This window comes from Schistocerca gregaria, chromosome X (assembly GCF_023897955.1).
Source record: "Schistocerca gregaria isolate iqSchGreg1 chromosome X, iqSchGreg1.2, whole genome shotgun sequence".
NCBI lineage: Eukaryota > Metazoa > Arthropoda > Insecta > Orthoptera > Acrididae > Schistocerca > Schistocerca gregaria.
In genome coordinates, this window is record NC_064931.1 from 312,551,499 (window position 1) to 312,576,015 (window position 24,517).

Genomic DNA, 24,517 nt, shown 5'->3' on the forward strand with positions numbered 1-24,517 from the left:
TTTTAATATTAGCAGAGTTTATCCGTTTGGTCAACCGATTTTCGTAAAACTGACAATGCTTAACACTGAACTCGTTAATTCTTCTCATTGCTTTCCAGTGGAATACGAAACTCACGCACACCATAAAAAAAACTCACACACACAATTACTTCACTGTAATAAAAATATTAGCGCCAAAACAACAGCAAACAATTATTAAACTCTCTGTATAAACAAAAGATAAGCAAATGTAAAAGCTTTTGCAGGTTAGCCACCTTAAAAGACTAAAAAGTCATAAAAACGAAACAAATGAGAGCAAAACTTTATTTTTAACAGAGCTGACTGTGTGCCATGGGGATGTCAAGGTGTGTGCAGCCACTTTTAAATTCCTCTAATTTTGGTATTTTCTGTGCTCCATTTTTCTGGAAGTAATATTCTTCTCGTTCAGAAAACTACAGAGAACTTTTTTAGACAAAAATAAAAAATCGATTTTTTTACAGTTAGTCACAACTCCCCTTAAATAAAGTGACGAAAAAAATGATGGATAATTTTAAAAAACGAATAGAAGAATGACGCTGAATTTCAAAAAAGGGAGGAAAAATGGGACACCCAATTTGAAGAACAAAAGCAGCAATTCAAGAAGTTAAACGAAAAGGCAGATGGGAAATAGCAGCCTTGAAGTAGCAGCTAGCATATCACACCATGAAAAAATGTGAAGATCAGAGTAAGGCTTTAGACAAAAAATAGATAAGACATAAGAATTTGGTATTAGAATAGATAAAATAGTGCAGAACAATCAAGGGACGACTGAAGAACTGAGGAAGGATGTCAACATTAATACAGCGAATGTTGGAGGAGGAGTACATATGCTCACAGGGGAATAGAATGAGGAAGCAGTAGAGCAAGTCGAGGTGCAAACCACCGCCACTGAGCGGCTAGCGAATCATAATTAAGCAACATCAGACAGAACAGTTACAATAAACATAAGCAAACATGCTGAGATAAGACATTAATTCGAATTTAAGGAAGCATACGATACCATTAATTGTAGGAACAAGAAATGTTAAACGTTCTCATGAGAGAAAGGGACAGTAACAGATTTTCTATGAGTAATAATAGACGTGGAAACTTAACGATTCAAAGAGAGGAAGAAGGAAACGAGGGAAAACAGTATACCTAAGACCTTACCAAAAAATTATACGATACGTCCTTAGAGAAATGACATTACATTCAACTTCACCAGTAAATGCCACAGCTACTGCAGAAACTTTATCATGTGACATAGACGAGGAAAAAGTCTGGAAGAAATTCATGCCAGTACAAAAATTTTCATGAACCATCTACACTTGAAACTACAGACTGTAGAATTCTGAAAAACTTTACCCAAATCCTGGCCACACGTTTTAAAAATTAAGTTCGTATATACTCACTTCAGAGAGGAGGCAGCGACGAAAATGCGAGTAATTGATGGATCAATGCAAGACGTATGATGAACTTAAGCGTGTCTTCTCTGAAGAGTATTCAAAATAAATGCGAGAACAGACAAAGATGGGGAAATGATAGCGGCATAATGTGTAGAGTTGAGATGGTCGGATCTTTTTAAAAGATATGGTAGAGAGGAACCAATTCTTACACACGGCTTATGGGCCAACAGAACTCATACACCCTTACTTGAAGAAGCTTCCACGTCAGATTCAGAGAGAAAATTAGGTTCGCTGGCTGAAACATGCACAACTTTTGCAGATTCCAGCATCCGTTGGACGAACTGGGGTGTAACGGAGTGGAGAAGTAATGCAACTATAATTAGTTCATCATAAGAATAAACCTGATGTAAACAAACAAGAACGCGATAATGGGTCAGAAGCTGTAGCACACGTACACTAGTGTTGTTACACTCTTGGAAGTAGGTCCCACTTATGTATTAAATATCTTATTACTAAGTTAACGTTAAATGAAACTTTATGATATTCAAATGCATTAACAGTCATCAACGTTTTTCTTAATCACGCTTTAGCTATGTAGTTTTATTTCAAAAATCGTATACAGTCACAGCCTCTGAAGCGTTGTGCTCTGATTGTCGCGCTGTTAATTCGCCGTATGAAAATGGCTGAGGTGGCTTTCTGTTCCATAGTGAAATACGCACGTAGAAAATGGTTAAAAAGTGCCGGAAAATAGGCTGTTCTTAATGTTTTTCATAAATTTACGGAAGCAATCGGCTTTGAAGTTTTCCCTGCACTGTATCTACTGCAGTTGATTATCAAATTTAGACTGAAAGTGTAGCGCAGTAGGTCACGTAATGGAAGGTGAAGCTGATTGGTTAATTCGTGGGTAGATTCAAATTTCCCCACTATCATTTTTTTCTGGTTCAATTTTAAATACCTACATCTTGTAACTATAAAACTCATCATCATTTTTATGAATAATGCACGTCTTCTTGTTTCTAGTTACATATTGGACTCAAAACTCCTGTTTCCATTTCAAATACATATTCTTAATTATCAATGTTTTATGGAAGACTGTTCATAAAATTTGATGAAATTAAGGAAATATAACAATTTAATTTTTTTAAGGCAAAAATGAAAAACCAAACCCTCTTTATTTGAACTATGTGCACCGTTTTATACCACAGAGGTAGATAAGTATCGTAGAAACATGAAAAACAACCATTTTGACAACATAGAGCACACCATATAAAAGCTACATTTTTACATTTGCTACTGTACCATCAGAATATGAACACAACAGCACTGATCTGGTGTCAAGTTGTGGGATTTGGCCTGAGAAGTAACAAGACTCTTAAGCTGTCAGACGTACTGGAACTAAACACGCAGCTTTTTCACACGTCACTGCCGAACACTGGCGGGATACGGAAGGGCTCGTCATAAAAGAAGAACAGAAAATGCTGCGCCAGGTTGACTTAGTGGATTCTGTTGTTGAGAGGCTCGTTATCAACGTAGCAGGTGGCACTTCCAGAACTGAAATGTATTTCTCGAGAGATTACCAGACGACAGACTGTAATACATTCAGTGGCTTCAATATTTAACTATAAAGTGAAATCCTTCAATACTCTCTTACGATACACACAGCTTAAGCAGAAAAATTACCGTGTGGTTAAGTCAGGAATTTCCATCATTCTTCTTTTTAATTACAATAGCACGTTAGCCAGAAACGATAACGTGATGCGGTGTTCGTCTAGTCGTCTAAGGAGCGTATTGTGGGAGATTTGTAGTGTATTATTTCATTCCAGTTAAAAATTAAATGACATTCGAAGCTTTATTGCTCCTCAGCTCGTCTATTTTTACGTGTGAACTGCAGCAGCCCACGTCCCTGCAGGCTAGCTGTACCAGCTGACCGGCCAGTGCTGTCCAAGTTAAATGCTCCGGGAAAACTGTTGTCCCGTATTATCGCTAAGTCGATGTGCACGTAACGCCCAGCACAAAACTTACCTTTATTATCGTACTTATAGTACTCGAGGCAGCTTGGCTGCAGTCCCACGTGCAACGGGAATCCAATTAGGTTCCAGCAAACGTGGAAGAATAGTTAGCGCAACGTTTACATCAGGTTTATTATTGGGATGAACGGATTATAGTACACTTCATTTAGATGAACTTCCCGCCTGAAAATCAAGAAATCACTAATCAAAAATGAATGGCAAGGAACCCACCGTAATGGCATAGAAATGGATGTGATACGAGAAATGATGGTTGTCGCTGGATACCTTACAATCACCCACATAACATAACGAACAACTGGAGTCGTGACGATAGTCCAAACAGTGAAAGATGAGATGATAGACAAGAAGGGAGAGTAAAGATTGTTGAAGTACTTGAACCAGGCCCAAGAAATAACCGGTGAAGTGAGAAACGAGAAAACACTCCAAGAAGGTAACTAGCAGTGGACGCTCCTCCCAGTTAGTAACGGCCGGTGTAGCGACAGCGCTTTTCACTGATTGTTAGGAGTTAAAGGTAGCTATAGCTGACGGATTAAACTATTTAATAAAAAACTATTTAATAAAGAACGCCTACCCGATTTTAAGCATTACAAGTGGGGGAAAAGAGGTCTAAGGAACTATCGATTTAGGCTGACAAGTCTCGTTAGTGCATAAAGAATTATACGAATTGTGAGACAAGGAGCAGCAGTGGCCATTATTTAAAATGAAAGGCATGAAGATATGAGGTGCGCTGTATGGTAAATGCGCGGAAAATAAGGAACAGCTAGGGCGGATGGCGAATGTCAATAATACATTTGATACTGAAAAAGTTGACAGCGAAGGCTATACTTCGACTCGATTTTTTAAACACTAACCCATTGTGCTGCATTTGAAAGAGAGATTTGTGCTAGTAAAATTAAATGAGGAGAATGTCCAGTTGAAATTCTTAGACAATACAGAACCCAGAGAAGAAGGAAGTTATTTATTAGGTTTGTTTCCCGCGAAAGGAGAAGGGGAAATGACAGAGAGAATAAAAAGGAGCGGGCGGAAGTATCTGCAGATGAAGTTAGCCACAGATCAACGAGAACATGTGAGGAGTCAGAGAACTTGTAAGAAATTTTTTAACTTTATCTTTAACCGCAGAAACCATTCATATAACCTAAGGCATAGTTCCAGTTTTGATAATAGAAAGTGGGAACTCAACGAAAGGCGTGACCGCAGCTTCGGTTGCAGCACTCCTGAAAAGAAAAAATGAGTCAGAAGAAGGCGTAAAAGATGATGACGAATGTGAAGATATATGGACTAAGATTAAGGATCAGGGTATGTAGGGTGTAACTTAGAGGAAAGGGATTTTCCGGTGTTTGTCTGAAGAGGCTTTGTCTACTCTCTGAAAGGTAGAGAACGTAGGCAAAGATGAAGAGACATCAGATGGTAGGGAACATTCGGATATGCTCATAGTCAGAACAGAGAAGAGTTCTTATGAAAAGAATAATGGAGTGGTGTCTGACAATGACTGCAGAGACAATCTTTCGTGTGACCTATTCGAGTAAAGAGAAACTAGTTATAAAACATCACTGGGGACGTTAGGAAGGCAAAAAACATAGTGTCGTCACGCCAAACAAAATTTTATGTAATGAGTGTGCAAATAAATTTTTGTCATAAAGAAGAGAAACAAACATTGAAGGGACAAAGTTATACTAAGGTGAAGGAAAAGGTCAAAGAAGAATAAGTATTTGAAAAGTAAATTTTTCTATATATTTTGTGAGCTTTACAAAGAACGAAGAATTGACCACCATAATATTATGAAACCGAAAACTCTATGAAGTTGTAATTCGTTCGGAAACAACCACATTTCGCGCATCAAAGCATTTAGGGAATGAGAAGAATTGAAAAAATTAATAGAGACGCAATTTCTAGTCTTCAGTCTATTGTGAAAAAACGCAGTAATAATAATGTAAGGTGAACCTATGAAATATAAGAGCTATGTAGCTGAAGAAGGCAGTTCATGGAACGAGTGCAATGACCAAAAGAAGGAGTCAGAAAGATGTTAGAGGAGACACTGAGAAGATGAACATTAAAAAGATCATTGGCTGAACTTGCCCTGATGAAGAGATGCATATTAAATGAGGTTCAATTTTTGTAGTAACGCCAGATGCGGTCACATTGAGCAAGAAGACATGGAGCTTAAAGTTTTATTAGCAGACATGAAGGAACACAGCACACTTAAGGTTTACCAGAAGTGAAGGGATGCTGCACAATTAACGTTTAACAGACATCAAAGGGTGCTGCCATATATGAGTGATAAATCAGCCTTTTGATACACTTATTTGGATGAGTATTTTGCAAGTTGATGAGGATGTGATGTAATGATTTTATGTACCTCCATCAATTGTTGACAGGATGGAGAGCTGAAATATAGAGAGTAATGAAGTCGAAGATAAAAGCATAAGAGAGAATAAAGGGAAGCAGGAGAGAGAATAAAAGGAAGCAAAATTTAAAAGTTTTGGTTCTACCTCTAAAATTGTGAGACATGCTGCGGATCATGGTAAAAAATGGATTTTGGTAACATGTAAGACTGAAAAGAGGCAAGGTAAAGCACTGTCACAGTTTAGACAATAGAGTGAAATGAAGTACAGTGATTTTCGTATGTGTTGAGAGCCAAAAGATGCTTGTGTTTTGTTTTTTTTTTTTGTTGCAGATTTGCGATCTACAATTTTAAACGAACCTACAATATGAAAGCTGATATGATGCATGGGTTGAAGATGCAGTTTTAGAGAAAAAATAATGAATTTAAATAGCAAAAGAGTAAGAAAATTGGGTAACTCTAGTGTAGACACAGAATTCTTGGGGGTGAAGGATACTATATAATCATGCATAGGTAACTGAGTGAATGCTATTGAGTGCTTGAGTACTTCTGGTATAACCTGTAGTGCATGAAATTGAGAGATAACCCCTTAAATAATTAATTATAATGTACAGAAAGTTCTGATTGAGAATAACGAATTATTTCAGAATAAAGGAGATGACACACCTAAATGCAGATGTGCTGCATCGTCGACAGATACACACACAAAAGGTACAGAGATTTATTTTGCTAGCTTTCAGAATGGAATTGCTTTGTGAAGCTGTAGGAGAAACACTACAACTATTACTACTACTACTACTACTACTACTACTACTACTACTACTACATGATCAGGCCCAGTGGACCGCGTGCATGTAAGAGACACACACATAAACATACACATACTCACGTGCACATTCCTGTCTCCCTACATTGTGCTCAATCGATGCCAGTGCTTTCCTGGCCTACAGTGAGTGTGCTAGGGTGAGCTGGGGATGCAGTGTGGGGTCGGGTGAGGGATGGAGTGAGGCAGGAGGCAGGGAGGGGGTTGGGGGCAAGCTTCTGGCGGGTCATATGAGAGTGGGGAACCGTCTGTGGGACAGCTAGGGATGCACATAGAGGGGACACGTGGCAGATGGCTGAGCACTAGATTTTACAGACTAGGGCATGAGATTGCAGCACACAGCTAGCTGACACCTATTGAGCAGGAGTAATGGGAAAGGGGTGGTGTACACACACACACACACACACACACACACACACACACACACACACACACACACACACACACACACACACACACACACACACATGCAAACAAACAAAAATGGCTCTGAGCACTATGTGACTTAACATCTATGGTCATCAGTCCCCTAGAACTTAGAACTACTTAAACCTAACTAACCTAAGGACATGACACAACACCCAGCCATCACGAGGCAGAGAAAATCCCTGAACCCGCCGGGAATCGAACCCGGGAACCCGGGCGTGGGAAGCGAGAACGCTACCGCACGACCACGAGATGCGGGCTGCAAACAAACAAACACATTATTTGGTGTGGAGTGAGGGGACTGTGAGTTACCTTAGATTTAGGCCAGGGAGGTTACAGGAGCGACAGATTTGCTGTGAGGATAGCTTCCACCTGCACAGCCCAGAACTACTGGAGGTAGTGGGGGAAATCCTGATGGCATGGGTTGTGAAGCAGCCATTGAAATCTCGCATGATGTGCTCTGCTGCATGTTGTGCCATTGGATGTTCCACCTAGTTTTTGGCAACAGTTTGACAGTAGCTGTTTATCCTGGCTGGTGTAATGGTTGCAGCAGAGCTGGTATGTAACATGGCTGCTTTCGCAGTTGGGCCAACCCCTGATGAGGTAGGCTAAGCCTGTGATGGGACTGAAGTAGGAGTTGCTGGGTGGGTGGATAGGGCAGGTCTTGCATATGGGATTTCCATAAAGGAATAAACCCTGCAGCAGGGGACTGGGGGTGGGAGTGGCAGAGGGATGGACTAGGATGTTGTGGAGGTTGGGTGGGCAACAGAACACCACTTCGGGAGGGGATGGGAGTATCTTGGGTAGTATATCCCTCATTTCAGCTCGTGGTGGTAGATAATGAAAGCCCTTATGAGGGACACGGCTCAGTCGTTCCAGTCTTGGATGATTATTGGGTGACAAGGGGGGCACTCCTCTGTGGTTGGTTCTTGGGATGGATGTGAGGATCAAATGTGGGGGGATATGGCACAGGACACCTGTTTATGTATTAGGTCTGGGAGGTATAGCCTGTCTGCAAAAGCTTTTCTCAGGCCTTCAGCATACTGGTGGGCAAAGGAGGTCTCATCACTCCAAATGTGTCTGCCAATAGTGGCCAGGATGTATAGGACGGATCTTTTGGTGTTGAAGGAGTGCCAGCTGTCAAAGTGCAGGTAGTGTTGGTGATTGGTGGGTTTGATGTGGACTGAGGTGTGTATTGAGCCATATGAGAGGAGGAGATTGACATCTAGGAAGGTGGCACGATGGGTGGAGGAGGAACACATGAAGTGGATAGGAGAGAAGGTGTTGAGATTATTGAGGAATGAGGATAAAGTTTCCTAACCTTGGGTCCAGATTATAAAAATGTCATCAACAAAACCTGAATCAGATCAGGGGTTTGGGGTTTTGGATAGCTAGTAAAGTTTCCTCTTGGTGACCCATGAAAAGGTCAGCGTGGGAGGGTGCCATGTGAGTGCCCATAGCTGTGTGACGAATTTGTTTTTATACCTTCCCTTCAAAGGTGAAGTAATTGTGGGTTAGGATGCAGTTGGTTAGTTGTATGAGGAATGAAGTTGTGGATTTGGAATCTGCAGGGCGTTGGGAGAGATGATGTTCAATCACAGCAAATCCATGGGCATGAGGGATCTTGGTGTATAACGAGGATGCATCTCCAGTGATGAGTAAGGACCAGAGAGGTAAGGTTGCAGGGATGGTGTAGAACTGCAGGAAGTGGTTGATATCTTTAATGTGGCAGGCTAGGTTTTGGAGAATTGGTTTCAGGTGTTGGTCAACAAGGGCCTAGATTCTTTCAGCGGGGGCACTGTAACTAACCACAATGGGATGCCCAGGATCGTTAGGATTATGGATTTTGGGGAGCATGTAGATGGAGGGTGGTGGGCTATTGTTGGGATGAGCATGCAGATGGATTCAGTGGAGAAATTCTGGAAGGGGCTAAGGATTTCAGCAGGGTTTGGAGGTTATGTTGGACTTCAGGGATGAGATCAGTTTGGCAGAGCTTGTAGGTGGAAGTGTCAGACAGTTGGCAGAGACCATCCACCAGGTAGTCACTCTGGTTCATCACAACAGTGATGGAACATTTGTCTGCCGGGAGGATGATGAGGTCAGCATCTGCTTTTAGGTTGTGTAGGGCAGTCTCTTCTTCTGCTGAAAGACTGTTGTTCTTAGGGAGGGCCCTGGGGAAGATGATGAGGCCAGGATGGAAGATAGGAATACTTGGAAGATGTCTAGGGGATGGTTAGGTGGGAGTGCGAGAGGGTCATGGTTGGAAGGTGGTATGAATTGAGACAGGCAGTGGTCGATGTTAGGATTTGACTGGCTTTGGTTGGAGGGGTTGATGGCAAAGAATTGTTTCCACTGTAGGGAGTGGGAGAGGGAGAGTTGATCTTTCACAAATCTAAAAGGGTTCAACATGGGAGCAGGGCTGACTGTGAGGCCTTTGGATAGTACTGAAACTTCTGTGGGGCTGAGGATGTTGGCGGAGAGGTTAACAACAGTGTACTGGGATTGTTTCGGATCTGTATTTTGTGAAGTGTTGGTAGGGCATTTTGCAGGATATGGTAGGTTCAAAAGGTCAGTTAGGCTGGGTCTGGGTGCCAAGAATGGGTGACAAGGAGGAGCATTGGGAGTTGGGGTGGGGATGGATAGTGGTGCCCCAAGGTGGGACTAGGATTTCTGCAGGCTGGATAACCTGTGGGGGTGATGTTTGGAACGTTTTTCTAGATGTTGGAGTGTCAGGATTTCCATTTGGGTGATGAGGCGTAGGTAGTGGGGATTGCACAGTAGTAGTACTTTGTGGAGGGAGTGGAGGTGGTTCAGGGATACCTCTGCCATGGAGACGTATTGTTGTGGATATGGTTTGTGAGGGAAAGTGAGTAGTAGAATCTGAAAAGAGGAAGGTCATTGTGGAAGGAGGTGTGGGATTCAGGAAGAGGGATTTTTATAGTTAGGCCATTGGGGGGGAAAGGGAAACTTTTCTGAACTGTTGCAGATAAATAGACCAGGGGTCCACTGTGTTGGGGGTGAGGGGGGGGGGGGGCACTTGGGAAGGAATTTTGTATTGAATGTGGCGGGTAAAGGCTGCAGGTGGTTGCAGGGAGTTTGAATAACGTTGATGAGTTGAGGAGTGAAAGGAATTGTGTTGGGAGCAGGGTGTAGTGTCGTGACTGAAATATATCCGATCGCGCGTGAAATGACGTCACAAGCGCGAAATAAATTCGATCGCGGTGATTTATCTTCATCCGTAAGAGACAAAAAGGAAACAAGGACAGCCAGATCGGGAGCGATATGTGAGGGAGGGGAGGATTTTGCGTTGCTAGAAGTATGTTTTGCTGTTATAGGGAGTCGTATCTCACATGGTGTTGGGTGCGCGGCTGACGTAACGGACTCAGCCATAACTACTGGGTGCAACACAAGTCGCGTGCAACCACAGGTGTCGCGGCCGTTACGTGAGGGATGAAACCTAAGAGAAAGAAACGATCTTACAATAGAGGGCAGCTAGATCAAGGAGATAGTAACAAAGGCCGGGCGACAAGAGATTTGGATAGAAGGGAGCATCTAGGCGGTATAATATTGTACAGAAAATTCTGGTTGATAATAACGAATTCTTTTGGAATAAAGGAAACGATTCAACTAAAAGCAGAAGCACTGCGTCGTCGACAGATGCACACGCAAAAAGTACAGAGATTTATTTTGCTAGCTTTCGGAATGGAACTCCTTTCTTAAGCTGTAGGAGAAACATGCACATAAACACACACACACACACACACACACACACACACACACACACCTGTCTCCCTACATTGTGCCCATTCGACTGCCAGTTCTTTCTTGGCTCTTGATGATGTGCTGGGTTGAGGTGGAAACACTGGCTAGTAGTAGTTGAAAATTGCCACCCAGTGCAAGAACTGCGATCTGGACAGCAGTTTTCATCTATTGTGACTGTTTGCATTCTTCATTATAACAAAATATGTTATTTTCAAAAGTATTGTGAACTTCTCTTTTGCTTAATTAGCTGACTCTTCTTTCTACTTTGCACTTATGTTTATTATTATTGTTATGTCTTGTTACATTTCTCACAAAAATATGATTATCAAAAGAAAGCTGACATACTGTTACACACATTAAAATGGTTTTCCTTATTGTACAGAAATATCTTTATTGCATTTACAGAACCATATTTGATAACTGAACTGAAATTCTTAGTACATACATTTTTTTTGGATATCTAGTAGTTCCTCAACATTCCTAATATAATATACAGTAAATCCATCTTCGTGGTATATTCGTAATTGGTTGCATAATATCCTAGTTTACTCTTTTTGTATTTTGAATTATCTCCTTCTCTAATTTTCTTAATGTCAGCTGTGGTTAGTTCTCTGTCTTAAATTATTATAAGTGTGATAAGTTAATGTCACCCCTATAGATCTAGTTCAGTAACATAGAATATAATTATTATTAATCCTTGTAATATATCTCTAAGTCTTTTCGTCATCAGCCAAATTTATTATTCTATTACCTCTGCTCCCTCCAGGAATTGTTAACATCTGAATATTAAATGTTGTATCTGCTATATCAACAGACTCATCAGGTGATAATAAATCTACGATTTTATTACACTAAATTTGAACAGATTGTTGAGTATTATCAGATTTTTTAGACTGAAGCACCAAAGAAACTGGTATAGGCATGCATATTAAAATACATAGATATGCAAACATGCAGAATACGCCACTGCAGTTGGCTACGCCTATATAAGAAAACGAGTATCTGGCGCAGTTGTTAGATCTGTTACTATTGCTACAATGGCAGGTTATCAACATTTAAGTGAGTTTGAACGTGCACTAGCGATGGGACACAGCATTTCTGAGGTAGCGATGAAATGGGCATTTTCCCATACAACCATTTTTTTTTAGCCAAAGGCCCACTCATGTTCCCTTGATGAGGGCATGACACAAGGCCACCAACATTGGACTGTTGACGACTGGAAACATATTGCCTGGTCGGACGAGTCACATTTCAAACTGTATCGAATGGATGGATGTGTAGGGGTATTGAGACAACCTCTTGGACCCTGAACGTTAGCAGGAAAGTGTTCAGAGGTGGAGGCTCAGTAATGTTGTGAGACGTGTGCAGTCGGAGAGATGCGGGACCCCTGATGTGTCTAGATACCAGTCTAACAGGTGACATACACATAAGCATCCTGCCTGATCACTTGTGTCCTTTCACGTCCATTGTGCATTCCGATTAACTTGGACAATTCCAGCAGGACAACGCAACACCCTACACATCTAGAATTGCTACAGGGTGACTCCAGGAACACTCCCATAAGTTTAAACACCTGCTGGCCGCCAAATGGAGCAGATATGATCCTTATGGAGCATATCTAGGATCTCCACCCCCTTGTACTCTTACGGACATATGGACAGCCCTGCAGGATTCATGATGTCAGTTCCCTCCAGTATTGCTTCAGAGTGCATGCCATGTCATGTTGTGGCTCTTCCGATTGCTCGTGGGGCCCTACACAATAATAGGCAGGTGTACCAGTTTCTTTGGCTCTTCAGTGTATATCCTGTAGAAATTGGATAAAGCATTTCGGATTTATGATTGTTATATTCAAGTTATCTCCTTTTCTTAAGTTAGTTCTCTTTTCAGCTATTTCTACCAAACAGTTGAGTGCTTCAGTTAAATAATCTGGTTTTTCCTTTAATGGTATCCAGTTCACTAATATTTGTATCATTAAATATAATTTTTCAGTCAACAAACCATGATTTAAATTTTTCATTAAATTTTACTCTTACTTCTTTGAATTCAAATAGCTCTTTTTCAGTGACTTGTCCTTTTTTCTTGCTCAAATAATTTATGACTGAATGCCAATATTTAATCCAGTTCCGTTATTTTCTATTTTTTCTGTGGTCGAGTCTTTTCAAATAGATCATCGTCAAATCTGTAAAAATGGTGTATTTTAGGTATATGTTTTATTCTCGATTTAGTCATCTGGAGCAATTCAGTACTGAATGGGAACTCCTGTAACATAATGAAATTAAATAATTCAGATTACTTTAAATGTCTGTAGCCTCTAATGTTAAAATTTTTAGCTGTTGTTTTTAGCTCAGTTTCTTTCACACTATGGAGATATGAAGCAAGATTAGTAGGGGCTGGTAAATAATGTGAAGTAAGTAAACTAATTAAACCATCTCTTCTTAAACTTATGTACTTAGTTAAATTATTTATCCTACAAACTTCACAAAGTTGAGCAATATAAAATGTCTCAATTTGGTTTACAATTACTTAGAAAAAATTTGTATAACATTAGTGAAAAAATGAGAAACGGAAAAAATATACGACAAATTTAAGAAATTCTATACAATAATCTCATAAAATCGTAAACGCAGTGATTAACTTAAATTTCATTTTCAGTTAATTTTACATTTTTGTGAGATCAAATATTTTGAGACGTTTTCCAGTTATTTCTTTTCTATATTTACCATATTTCTTTTATACCTGTCTTCTCGTTGACAAATCTTACATCTATTTGAAAGTTTGTCCCTAGATGTTGGATTTTAGTAAACTGTACAAAAAGTTTTAATTTCTTGACAGTGAATACATTGTTGTTGGATTGTAACACTTAGTTTGGTTGTTCTCATTTTTCATCGATAGCAATAATTTTTTTCTTTGTTACTAAGAATTCGTTTGAAGTCTTTTGTGATAATGTTTAGAAATATATTTTCCACATACACATACAATTTTGTTTACAATTATTACGTTTCTTACAGTATTCATTAAGACATTCCCTGCATGAACTATTACATTTATCCTATATCAACATTACAAACAGTTTAGCAATACATGAATTAATTAAGCATGATCCAGTTGGTATGTACATTGAAAATTTAATGAAGGTAAAAAATATATTAAATACAAAGCATTCTATTAAGTGACATCCATCATAGATCTTGTCAACAACAAGTTTACATACCCCTTTCCACCATGAAACCCTTTTTTTGAAAAGTTGAATTATACTTGGGCATAGTAGACACTGGGAAGAATAACAAAAAAACTCTTCCACAAGAAATGTAGCGTGAAAACAACTAGCACAAATGTGAAAGTCAGGTTTTATTTCACCAAAATTATTCTCTGACTTATTGCTATTTGTTTGATATTATAAGTTACCTGAGGAACAGTAATGAATAAAAAAATATTCTTTCATTACTTTTATTTATTAGTCATAATAAAAAAAGTTACATAGATTGCAAATCATATTCTGTGGCAAAAAAATTAAAACACAAAGTCATGATTCACACTGCTTCACTTTTCGAGAAATAAATTGAAACAATCCTTTCCTTTTGCAGTACATAACTACTGACCGCATTTTATGCACCTTGCCTTTGTTCTGGAACTGCAGTGCTCATACAGACATGTTGGTGGTGACTAAATTTCATCCACTGTCGGCCAGTGATCATACCCATCATATCGCTTGTCCAAACCTGGTTTCGGATGGCGTTTGTAAACTTTTGCCTTTGTGGAGATACTTAACGTATCATCTAACGGTGTTTCAAACTCTTCAGCTCTCCTCTTTCTGTCTGGACATTACAGAAGAGCCTCAGATAGAGACATTCTAAATTTCAAAAGATCCATTATGCTCTTTTTGGCAGTCTGGTTTTCACGACAGTGCTCTCTGTAGATAAACCAGCAGTTGACCACCGAAAGGTCGATGAAATGCAGCAAGCACTTGAGTGTCCATTTTCTGGTTCTGAACCACATTTGGTAACACTCAACCTGCTGGTCATGAATGTCTACGCCACCCATATTGGCACTGTAAAAGGGCAATCTACATCAAGATAGTGACCCTCCTGCTTACACCACCTTTGAACTTTACATTTTGGCTCAATGCCAGCACAAATGGATGCTATCACGACCCTCTGACTGTCCTGACACTCAGTAAATACTACAGCTTCATCTGCTCTAACATATGAATGACACTCTCCTCTTTTCATTCTTCCTTCTTTCAAATTAACATTCTTAATTCTGTTTACCATTATTATGCCAGCAGCCTCAATTCCTTTCTCCTTAAGCTTTGCTAAGAGAGAATCTGTGGTAAAGTACCTATCGAAATAAACAAAACTTCCTTGTGGGAGACTCTGTGTTAGTCGTAAAATAGCAGAAGGGTCTAATCCTAATGACATATCACCAAGAGGTGTAGTAGCCCCCCAGTAAATTTCAAAATCCAACACTATAGCTGATGCTGAGGTCATGATAAAGTTTTTAACACCTACAGGCCTTGGTTTTCCTTTAATATATTGCTTCAGTTTGCAATGCCCAGTAAAAGGGATCATTTGCTCATCAGCACTGTAGTAATTAAAGTTACTGAGCAAACTGTGACATCTTCTTCTTACTGTGTCAATCACTGGCTGAACTTTCCACAGTCTATTAGTTTTAGCCTCTTCAGGTGGTTTAATAGTATCAACAAAGTGCACATTATTCCTGAGTGCAAGGAACCGGTCTCTAGATATAGTGTCACTAATACCTGATAAAGAAATAGATTTCTTCCAGTACGTGGGTAGCCTAGGATGCCTTATGCACCCTATCATTAAATTTATCCCAAAAAACACCTTCAGTTCATGAGCTGTAGTCCCTAGGGATTCCCATGTCTTTGCAACACTATACATATTTGTATATTTCGTTGCCTCTTCAAAGAACGTTTTACAGAAATATTCAGCAGGAGTTCCAATTGGTGAAGGACTCTAGAGTTAAAAAACAAGATATTTTAGTAAGAAAACGGAAATGATACGTGAAATAGGTAACTCAGATCGCACCTCTTTGTCACTGACCTCAATAGCACTGTAATTAATGTTTGGTGGATAAATCTTCTGAACAAAATTTGATCTCCAAAAAAGCTGTGGTCTGACACCTTCTATGACATTGTGTGAACTCCTGCGCTCTTCAGGAACTTCTTCAGCATTCAAATCATCATCAGACGAGTCGTCTGCCTGCTGAATATTTGAAGGAGAAGGAACAAACTCGTCGTCGCCACTTAAATCCGAATCCTCTAATAGAGAACGGATTTGATTGTCTGATAAACTTGCATACAATAACGTAAATGTGCATAACAACTTTCCCATTAAAAACTGTATGAAAAGCATTAATATAGGGAGGCCAATGACACAATCAACAACACCCACTCGTGGATGAAGTTACACAGTCAACACCTAATCTGCATAATCGTGCAAGTACATATTTAACGCGCAATTACTGTGCAAAGATATGAAGTTACTAATAATTATCAATATCACAACGTTGTACACATCAGATCCAGCAAATCGCGGAAACAATTCAATTTAACTTAATCAGGAGCTACTAAGTAGGCGCCGGCATAATGCTCACTTCTCCATCAATTTAAACAACATGTGATGCAATGTGTTGGCGCCGAATGGCAACATAAACATGAGAAACACGTAGCGCACAACCTGCACGATGGTTGCAGGTGAGTTCGAAGCAAGGCAAGAGATTCAGTTGTCGTAAAAAAAATAAAAACCGAACCATCACGATCGTGTGGGTTCGGGTGGAAATGGATACAATGGCAAGCACATATATATATATATATATATATATATGATAGCTGATGAATCCTTAATTTTAAGCAAAAGATACTGCAGAAGTCCTCAAATGCAAAGCCTCCAGAAAAGCCATAAGGAATAAAGTTGTTGTAGAGGATACGAAACAATAGAAAATTTACAGGGATTGCCAGTCACTTTATCATAAAAATTAAATTTGGGTACTTATAGATGGAGCCACTCCCAAGTGCATCTACTTCAGCTGCCACTACTGTTACTTGCTCTTCAGAAGCATCTTAAATGAACATATTTGAACCTATTTACCATAACAACTATCAACTAAATTTAGGTACTTGGTTTCAAGACATAAGGGTTTGAAAAAGAGTATATGTTGATTACTGATGATATTTTATATTTTATTCATTACTGTGTTTCAGCTATTCAACACCATTGGCTGAAAATTATTCAAATATAAAATTAGTTCAATCATTAAATAATTACAGTCTTTAATACAAATATATGAAATATATAATGCATTTGCTTATAATACTCACCCATTCAAATTTTTTCCCTTAAATTTTATTTCTTTATAAATGGTGTCGATTCCAGGCACAACTATTCATAATCAGGTATGATGAATATCTTTGAATCCATTATCCATAACACTTATCAGCTGAATTTAGGTTCCATTGTTTGAAGAGAAAAATATATTGATCAAAATGATACTTTATGCTTTTATTACGAAGGTCTGAAATAGAGTAAGTATTTGCCCTCTTACAGTGACACAGATCTTTCGAGTCATAAAAGACAATATAAGAGTTTTTTACAGAAAAATGATGTTCAATTTGAAGAACTAAAATATTACACCACTATACTGAATGGAATGAGTACCCATTTACAGAAGATGAGTTATTGTCCTACAGTAAAACCGTTTTGGTACAAAAGACATGACTTAAATTATCAACTGAAAATTTTATAGAACCAATAATCAAAACAAATAATCAGAATAGCAAATATACTACAAAACACTATATTACTCCTTTAAATATATTATCTGATTACATGAAGTATACTCCAATTGTTGAAAAACTAAGTTTCAAAAAATTATGGACCAAGAAGGTACAGAATTGGAAAACAAACTAAAAATAGAAGAAGAACAAAAACAACTACTACAACAACAATTGAAAGATCTAGATAAAGAATGATTACAGCTAAAAGATATGATATCTGACATTGTAGAAATAAAGAAAGAAAGGACTATTTACATTGCCCCATCGAAGGAATATTCTAAGAAAAACTGTTTCAAAGTTGGCAGTGTATAGTCTAAAAATCATATTTCTAGAAGATTATCAGTTTATAGCAGTGGAGGACCTAAACTAGATAAAATATTTTATGTCAGAATCGACACAGGCACAAATTAAGAATTAGTAGAAGACATGCTTAACACTAATTTTGGTGCACATGAAGGAGATAAGTAAAGAAATGTACAATAGTCACTTCAGCTATCTATCCTACTTTGTTCAGAAACTACGTACACAATCGGAAAACGTTATTGGTGAAATAAATGACAAGAGAAAAAATATATACGAATAAATTTTCACAGGGCCTAGTATAGAATTTCATTGCCCTGAAGGGCTGAGTACACATTCCATTCATGATAAAATTTTAACTGAACAAGAAATAAACTCAAAACATACTGCATTCGATAAGTTGCCTAGGGAGAAACTAGCTTCAATTGTTTCTGAAATCTACAAAGAATATCAGGATAAGCTTAATGTGGTTAGAAAAAAACTGGAAAATCTTCTTGAATCTCAAGGATATTTAAAAATTATGCGAAGAAAATGATATAGAACGATAGAAAGAATATTTTAGGAGAAATTAAACCAAATTTACAAATAAGCTTTAAATACTCATAAAGAGTTTTTTGAAGTATTAATAAATAATATAGATTTCTTGTCCATCTACACTCTATAAATAATTCACACTTTCATCAGTTAACTGATTTATGAATGAAGGATAAAATATAGACAGAAAAAATTAAATTGCTTGTTTCTCATTGGTAGTAATTTGAACAAAAAGTTTTATAGACTATTTTTTCTTTATTTACCCAAGTATTTTGTGAACCATCAAATAATAACCAACAGACGTATACTTTGTCTCCTTTCTTCCTCAAGACTTTCTTACAAGGTACATATCAGGCTTATTAGTTTTCTGTAACTCATGGTCTCAAAAGTTTCCTTTCACTTTTTCTACATTGTGTGCCTTTAGTTTGTTAATGACTGCACCAGAAAGAAAAACACTTTCTGTTTCAAAAATTTCTATTACCAATTCAATGTGTACCCTTTTTCAAAATTCCTTTCAATTTGCTTATTCTCACTTCATCTCCTATTTTAAATTTCGGTTTATCGTCAGATACAATGGCGCAGCCTTATAACTTTTATCAATAACTTCTATTGGTTTGTTTTTATTGTTGTATGGTTTTTACTATTGTATTCACCAGCTACTTCCAAAAGCATATCCAGCCATTAATAATTTCCTTGTAAGTCGAATTATTTCAACATTTTTTCCTTCAGTGTTGTATTAAATTTATTTACAACAGATTCTTTTAATTCTGTAGTTGTTGAATAATGGTTGACGTCAGACTTCATCTGTTCTAGAAAATATTATAGAATATTTTTCCACTATCTGCTCGTAAATTTCTTGTAGTTCTAGTGACGGCTAAAGCAGCCTCCACACTCTCTCCTACTTTAAATGTTTCTTCAGAGGCATCAGCTACATTTTTACACGTTCTATCTTTAACTGAAATAGCCCAAGCAAATTGTGAAAAAATGTCCATTATGGTTAATAAAGTTGCTTGAATCCATTTCTATTAGATCAGCTTGCGATAAGTCATCTATATCAAGTAAAACAGCACTTCCTCTTTTAAAATTTTTTCCCATTGGTTTATACAGTTCATTAATATTTCTTCAGGAATATTATTAGGTTGTGGGCCAGTCTCCAATTTTTAACAGACTTACTCTTTTCAGTCATGCATATTGTACAAAGGCCTTCAGTTCTCTGCCATCCACTTTCAGTTATTACTCTTTGAGGATGAACCATATCAGTAAATTTTCTGCGCTTCCACCACTAAGTGTGATTGTTCTGAATGACAGAGTGCAAAGCATGATTATCAATTTACATAGATTGAAAATTTAACCTCTTCAGTCCCGAAGATAAACAAAGAATGGAAAAATGTTTTAGTTGGTTATTTCGTGCATCTGAATTCAAAGTAACACAAAAAACTAATTTTGAAATTTTATTTTATATAATGTTTGAGTAACTGAATGTACACATGTGTGTACATTGTTTCTCAACAGAGAAAAGAATGCCGATCTCATAGTATTTTCATATTTCTATTACCAATGAAAAATGTACACATTACTTCTCATTTTTATGTACATATTACATTTTCTGAACACATTACATTTTATGAACACATTACATTTTATGAACACATTACATTTTATGAACACATTACATTTTATGAACACATTACTTCTCATGTTTATGGAATTTAGCAAAACAATTGTTTTTTAATATGCACAAATAAACTTTCTACTTTTTACGCATAATGTGGGAATGTGACTTGCACCCTGGTAACCGACACCTTGAGGCAAAACTACTCTCAACGTATTCATGTAGGTGGTCAACCCTGTCACATTTGCTATCTCTAGTTGGCTTTGGTACAATTCGCCTTCGTTTTGTGGGCTGATGCTGCTCATCTTCATCAGAACTGCTGACATACTCCTGTGTCACACTCGGAGAAATTTCTTTCGACAGTTCCAGTGAGTCTACAATTTTTGAAGACTTTACCAAGTCGTGGGACAAGTGAATTCTGAAGTTTATGAGAGACATCCACTTTTGTTTTGGTATCCCTTCTTTTTGACAACACCTTTTGTACATAATCCATGAATTAATTATGGCTAAATCAATGAAGTGGTTGAATACTCTGACAGTCCACAATTTTTATTCTGATGTTTGACCTATAGTATTCCATGTATCTATCACAAAGATAAATGCCACCCATATTACGATTATAGCTTTTCATGATGGCTGGTTGTTTGACACTAACCTTTGCATTTTCTGTATTACACCATCGTTTGCAGGTACCCTCTGGTTCGCTCCCTATGCACGAGGATAAGAAAGTGACGGATTTATTGTCCTTCCATTTGAGGGCACAAATTTCCTAGTCCTCCCTTGTGTACTTATCCCATTGCCCCCGCTGCAGCTCCTGATCTCTCTTGAACTTAGAAGCTGCTTCTTTTATTCTATTGGCCATCACAGTTCCTGTCTGAAATATATTCCTGTCTAGTAAAAGCTGAGCAGATTTTGAACTGGTGAAAAATCTGTCACTGTAAATTACACGATTGTAATCATTGGGTATAGTTCTAGCCAGTAGTTTGAGTATACCCGCTCCCAGGCCATGTTCTTTTTGATCGCTGTCAGGAATTGTTCCTTTGCCAGTGTATATAGCAAAATCAAGGACAAGTCCATCTGATGAGGTTAAAATAAAATTTTTGAGGCCAAGTGGATTATGTCGGGAAGGTACATACGTTCGCATCTTACATCTCCCCGTGAATGGAATCATCTGTTCATCAACAGAAAGGTGTTGAGACCTGGGTAAAGTAATACATTTATTTCTAAAAGCATCAATTAAAGGTCTAACCTTCTAAATTTTGTCATTTACGTCATGACCTCCCAAATTATTTACAAAACGCAGATTATTTCGTAATTTGTAGTATCTATCTCTTGTCATGGTTGATGATAAAAGTGGAATATCCAGTTGCATATACCAGCAAAGTCTTGCCTGGGGCAATTTCAATGTACCCATCAATATCTCAATTCCGAGAAGGGACAAAATTTCATTAGTATTTTTATCCAGATTTTTTGAGTTCTTTTGGCAATGATATAAATTAGTTTGTCCTGCAACATTTTTCCAGAATTTTTTATCGAAGTACTCAAAGAAAAACTGTAAAGGGTTTCTCAGTTCACCATCAGTCTGTTCTTCAAAGTTGTCGTCAGAAGGCTGTCGATTACACATCCTGCAAACAAATACTACTACTGAAAAATATTGATCTAAATCGTGTCAGATGACACACAGAACTACACCAATGTATCGCTTACTTAGATTGCCTCCATCTTAGTGGACGACAGAGAGAAGATGAAGCTCATGCAGGTGCCTCAGGAGTAACATCCACATTGCATCCTTCAACTTCAAGCACACCAATTCGTTCAGGTGGAGTTGGAGGTTCATCAACAGGATCATCTTCGTCTGACAAGGAATTCAAGTCACTCGCCTCGAGCAGTTTTATAATTTCATCGTCTGTTAGAGCTGAGAACCGAAAATGAAATAAAGTGAAAGTAACTGTTGATGTAATGGAATAAAGAAATGAAACTAAACCTAATAACAAAATTAAAAATTTTCGAGTTTTCACCAGGATTAGAGCCCAGGATCTATGTGCTCCAAATCCAACACGCTTCCCATTACACCACAATAACTCAGGTGCTCTCCTAGAATATTAGTAGCTAAACTTTCGACTTTAATTTAGATTACGTTTTAAATTACGATTTCACAATGAGATCAGTCTTAGCGTTAGTACCACAACATTCTGTGAGCTAAGACCTGATGTACACAAATGTGTACTTCAAATTCAACAGTCGATGTTTGTAAAACTACGAAACTATCGTTTTCATTCATACACATATCACTTTCTTGATGTCTTGTTTGGAATAAGACATGATAAAAACAATAATACAATTCAAAAAGGATTATTGAAACTGAATTTACTTTTCTCGCGTGTTGCAGATGACGCCATCATTCAGATCGGAAGTTTCAGGATGCAAGAAAACCCGCCAAAACTGACTTGCGCACGACCTAGCGGCAGAAAAAGAAACCGCATGATGTGCACAGTCGTGCATTCAGGAAAACGTCATTTGGCAGGATAACACTACAAAGACCTGATGTATACATATGTATATGTCGGGATTGAAGAGGTTAATGATTATTGTTCTAATCTATTATCATCATTTGATTCTAAAAACTATTTATCAAACATGTACAATTCACATGAAACAGGTACAGTTTTAACAGACTGATTTTAATGTCAAGTGATGGATTATTTAGTTCAGTGGTATAAAAAAATTGCGGGTTGTTGAAATTATATTTTTTATCTTTATTTCAAAATCAATAAGTGACATGTCAACATTTACATTGGCTCCAAAAATAAAATTATTCCCTCAGTTTTTACATCATGTTCAAATTTTTACCTTAATATTCCCTCACCAACATCAGAATTAAATTTCACATTATGGTTGTCACAGATTCTACCATGAAAATTACTTAATTCGTTTAAGATGATGGTAAATCTGCATTGAGAAATAATTTGTATTAGTGTTTTCTGCCTCCCTTTTTACCTGTTGACTATGAAGCTGATTATTTTTTTTCAGTAAGATGTTTAGTAGTGACACTTACTGACTTTGGTAACAAGACTGTCTGTAGGAACTTCGTGCAAAGCACAATTACTTCATTCATTTTCTAAGTACTGCTTCCCAACTCCATATAAACACTTATAGGGTCTTTTAAATCTATTGATTCTCTACCTATAAAACCAATATACCGTTTAGTTCCTTCCCGGATTTTATGTTGTTGTTGTTGTTGTTGTTGTTGTTGTTGTTGTCTTCAGTCCTGAGACTGGTTTGGTGCAGCTCTCCATGCTACTCTATCCTGTGCAAGCTTCATCATCTCCCAGTACCTACTGCAGCCTACATCCTTCTGAATCTGCTTAGTGTATTCATCTCTTGGTCTCCCTCTATGATTTTTAGCCTACACGCTGCCCTCCAGTACTAAATTGGTGATCCACTGATGCCTCAGAACATGTCTTACCAACCGATCCCTTCTAGTCAAGTTGTGCCACAAACACCTGTTCTCCTCAATTCTGTTCAATACCTCATCATTAGTTATGTGATCTACCCATCTAATCTTCAGCATTCTTCTGTAGCACCACATTTCAAAAGCTTCTATTCTCTTCTTGTCTAATCTATTTATCATCCATGTTTCACTTCCATACATGGCTACACTCCATATAAATACTTTCAGAAACCAATTCCTGACACTTAAATAAATACTCGGTGTTAACATATTGCTCTTCTTTACAAACGCTTTCCTTGCCATTGCCAGTCTAGATTTTATATCGTCTCTACTTCAACCATCATCAGTTATTTTGCTCCCCAAATAGCAAAACTCCTTTACTGCTTTAAGTGTCTCATTTCCTAATCCAATTCCCTCAGCATCACCCAACTTAATTCGGCTATATTCCATTACCCTCGTTTAGCTTTTGTTGATGTTCATCTTATAACCTCCTTTCAAGACACTGTCTATTCCGTTCAACTGCTCTTCCAAGTCCTTTGCTGTCTCTGACAGAATTACAATGTCATCGGCGAACCTCAAAGTTTTTATTTCTTCTCCATGGATTTTAATACCTACTCCGAACTTTTATTTTGTTTCCTTTACTGCTTGCTCAATGTACAGATTGAATAACATCGGGGAGAGGCTACAACACTGTCTCACTCCCTTCCCAACCACTGCTTCCCTTTCATGTCCCTCAACTCATCTAACTGCCATCTGGTTTCTGTACAAATTGTAAATAGCCTTTCGCTCCCTGTATTTTACCCCTGCCACCTTCAGAATTTGAAAGAGAGTATTCCAGTCAACATTGTCAAAAGCTTTCTTTACGTCTACAAATGCTGGAAACGTAGGTTTGCCTTTCCTTAAACTTTCTTCTGAGATAAGTCATAGGGTCAGTATTGCCTCACGTTTTCCAACATTTCTAAGGAATCCAAACTAATCTTCCCTGAGGTCAGCTGCTACCACTTTTTTCCATTCGTCTGTAACGAATTCGCGTTAGTAT

The 24,517-nt window shown here is 38.0% G+C and overlaps 2 protein-coding genes across 2 annotated transcripts; both read right to left on the reverse strand.

The window, feature by feature from the left end:
* Nucleotides 1–14,607: 14,607 nt before the first annotated feature.
* Nucleotides 14,608–16,160, reverse strand: LOC126298046 (piggyBac transposable element-derived protein 2-like). Its single transcript, XM_049989367.1, has 3 exons — nt 15,849–16,160; nt 14,884–15,761; nt 14,608–14,833 (listed from the first exon to the last, which is right to left on the reverse strand). Exons 1-3 carry the CDS (start codon nt 16,158–16,160, stop codon nt 14,608–14,610), a joined length of 1,416 nt encoding a protein of 471 aa, XP_049845324.1.
* A 4,636-nt stretch (nt 16,161–20,796) lies between these two features.
* On the reverse strand, nt 20,797–21,651 carry LOC126298047 (uncharacterized). Its single transcript, XM_049989368.1, has 2 exons — nt 21,298–21,651; nt 20,797–21,198 (listed from the first exon to the last, which is right to left on the reverse strand). The coding sequence occupies exons 1-2, from the start codon at nt 21,649–21,651 to the stop codon at nt 20,797–20,799; spliced, it is 756 nt and encodes a 251-aa protein (XP_049845325.1).
* Between the last annotated feature and the right edge of the window lie 2,866 nt (nt 21,652–24,517).

What these genes read in the sequence shown, in the direction of transcription:
- LOC126298046 (XM_049989367.1), bottom strand. Translation starts at nt 16,160, where the DNA reads ATGCTTTTCATACAGTTTTTAATGGGAAAGTTGTTATGCACATTTACG. An exon ending in TTAATTACAGTGCTATTGAG is followed by an intron (nt 15,762 to 15,848) that starts GTCAGTGACAAA and finishes TTTTAACTCTAG; the next exon opens with AGTCCTTCACCAATTGGAAC. An exon ending in CCAAAATGTAAAGTTCAAAG is followed by an intron (nt 14,834 to 14,883) that starts GTGGTGTAAGCA and finishes GCCCTTTTACAG; the next exon opens with TGCCAATATGGGTGGCGTAG.
- LOC126298047 (XM_049989368.1), bottom strand. Translation starts at nt 21,651, where the DNA reads ATGTGTAATCGACAGCCTTCTGACGACAACTTTGAAGAACAGACTGAT. An exon ending in ATAATTTGGGAGGTCATGAC is followed by an intron (nt 21,199 to 21,297) that starts GTAAATGACAAA and finishes GTTGATGAACAG; the next exon opens with ATGATTCCATTCACGGGGAG.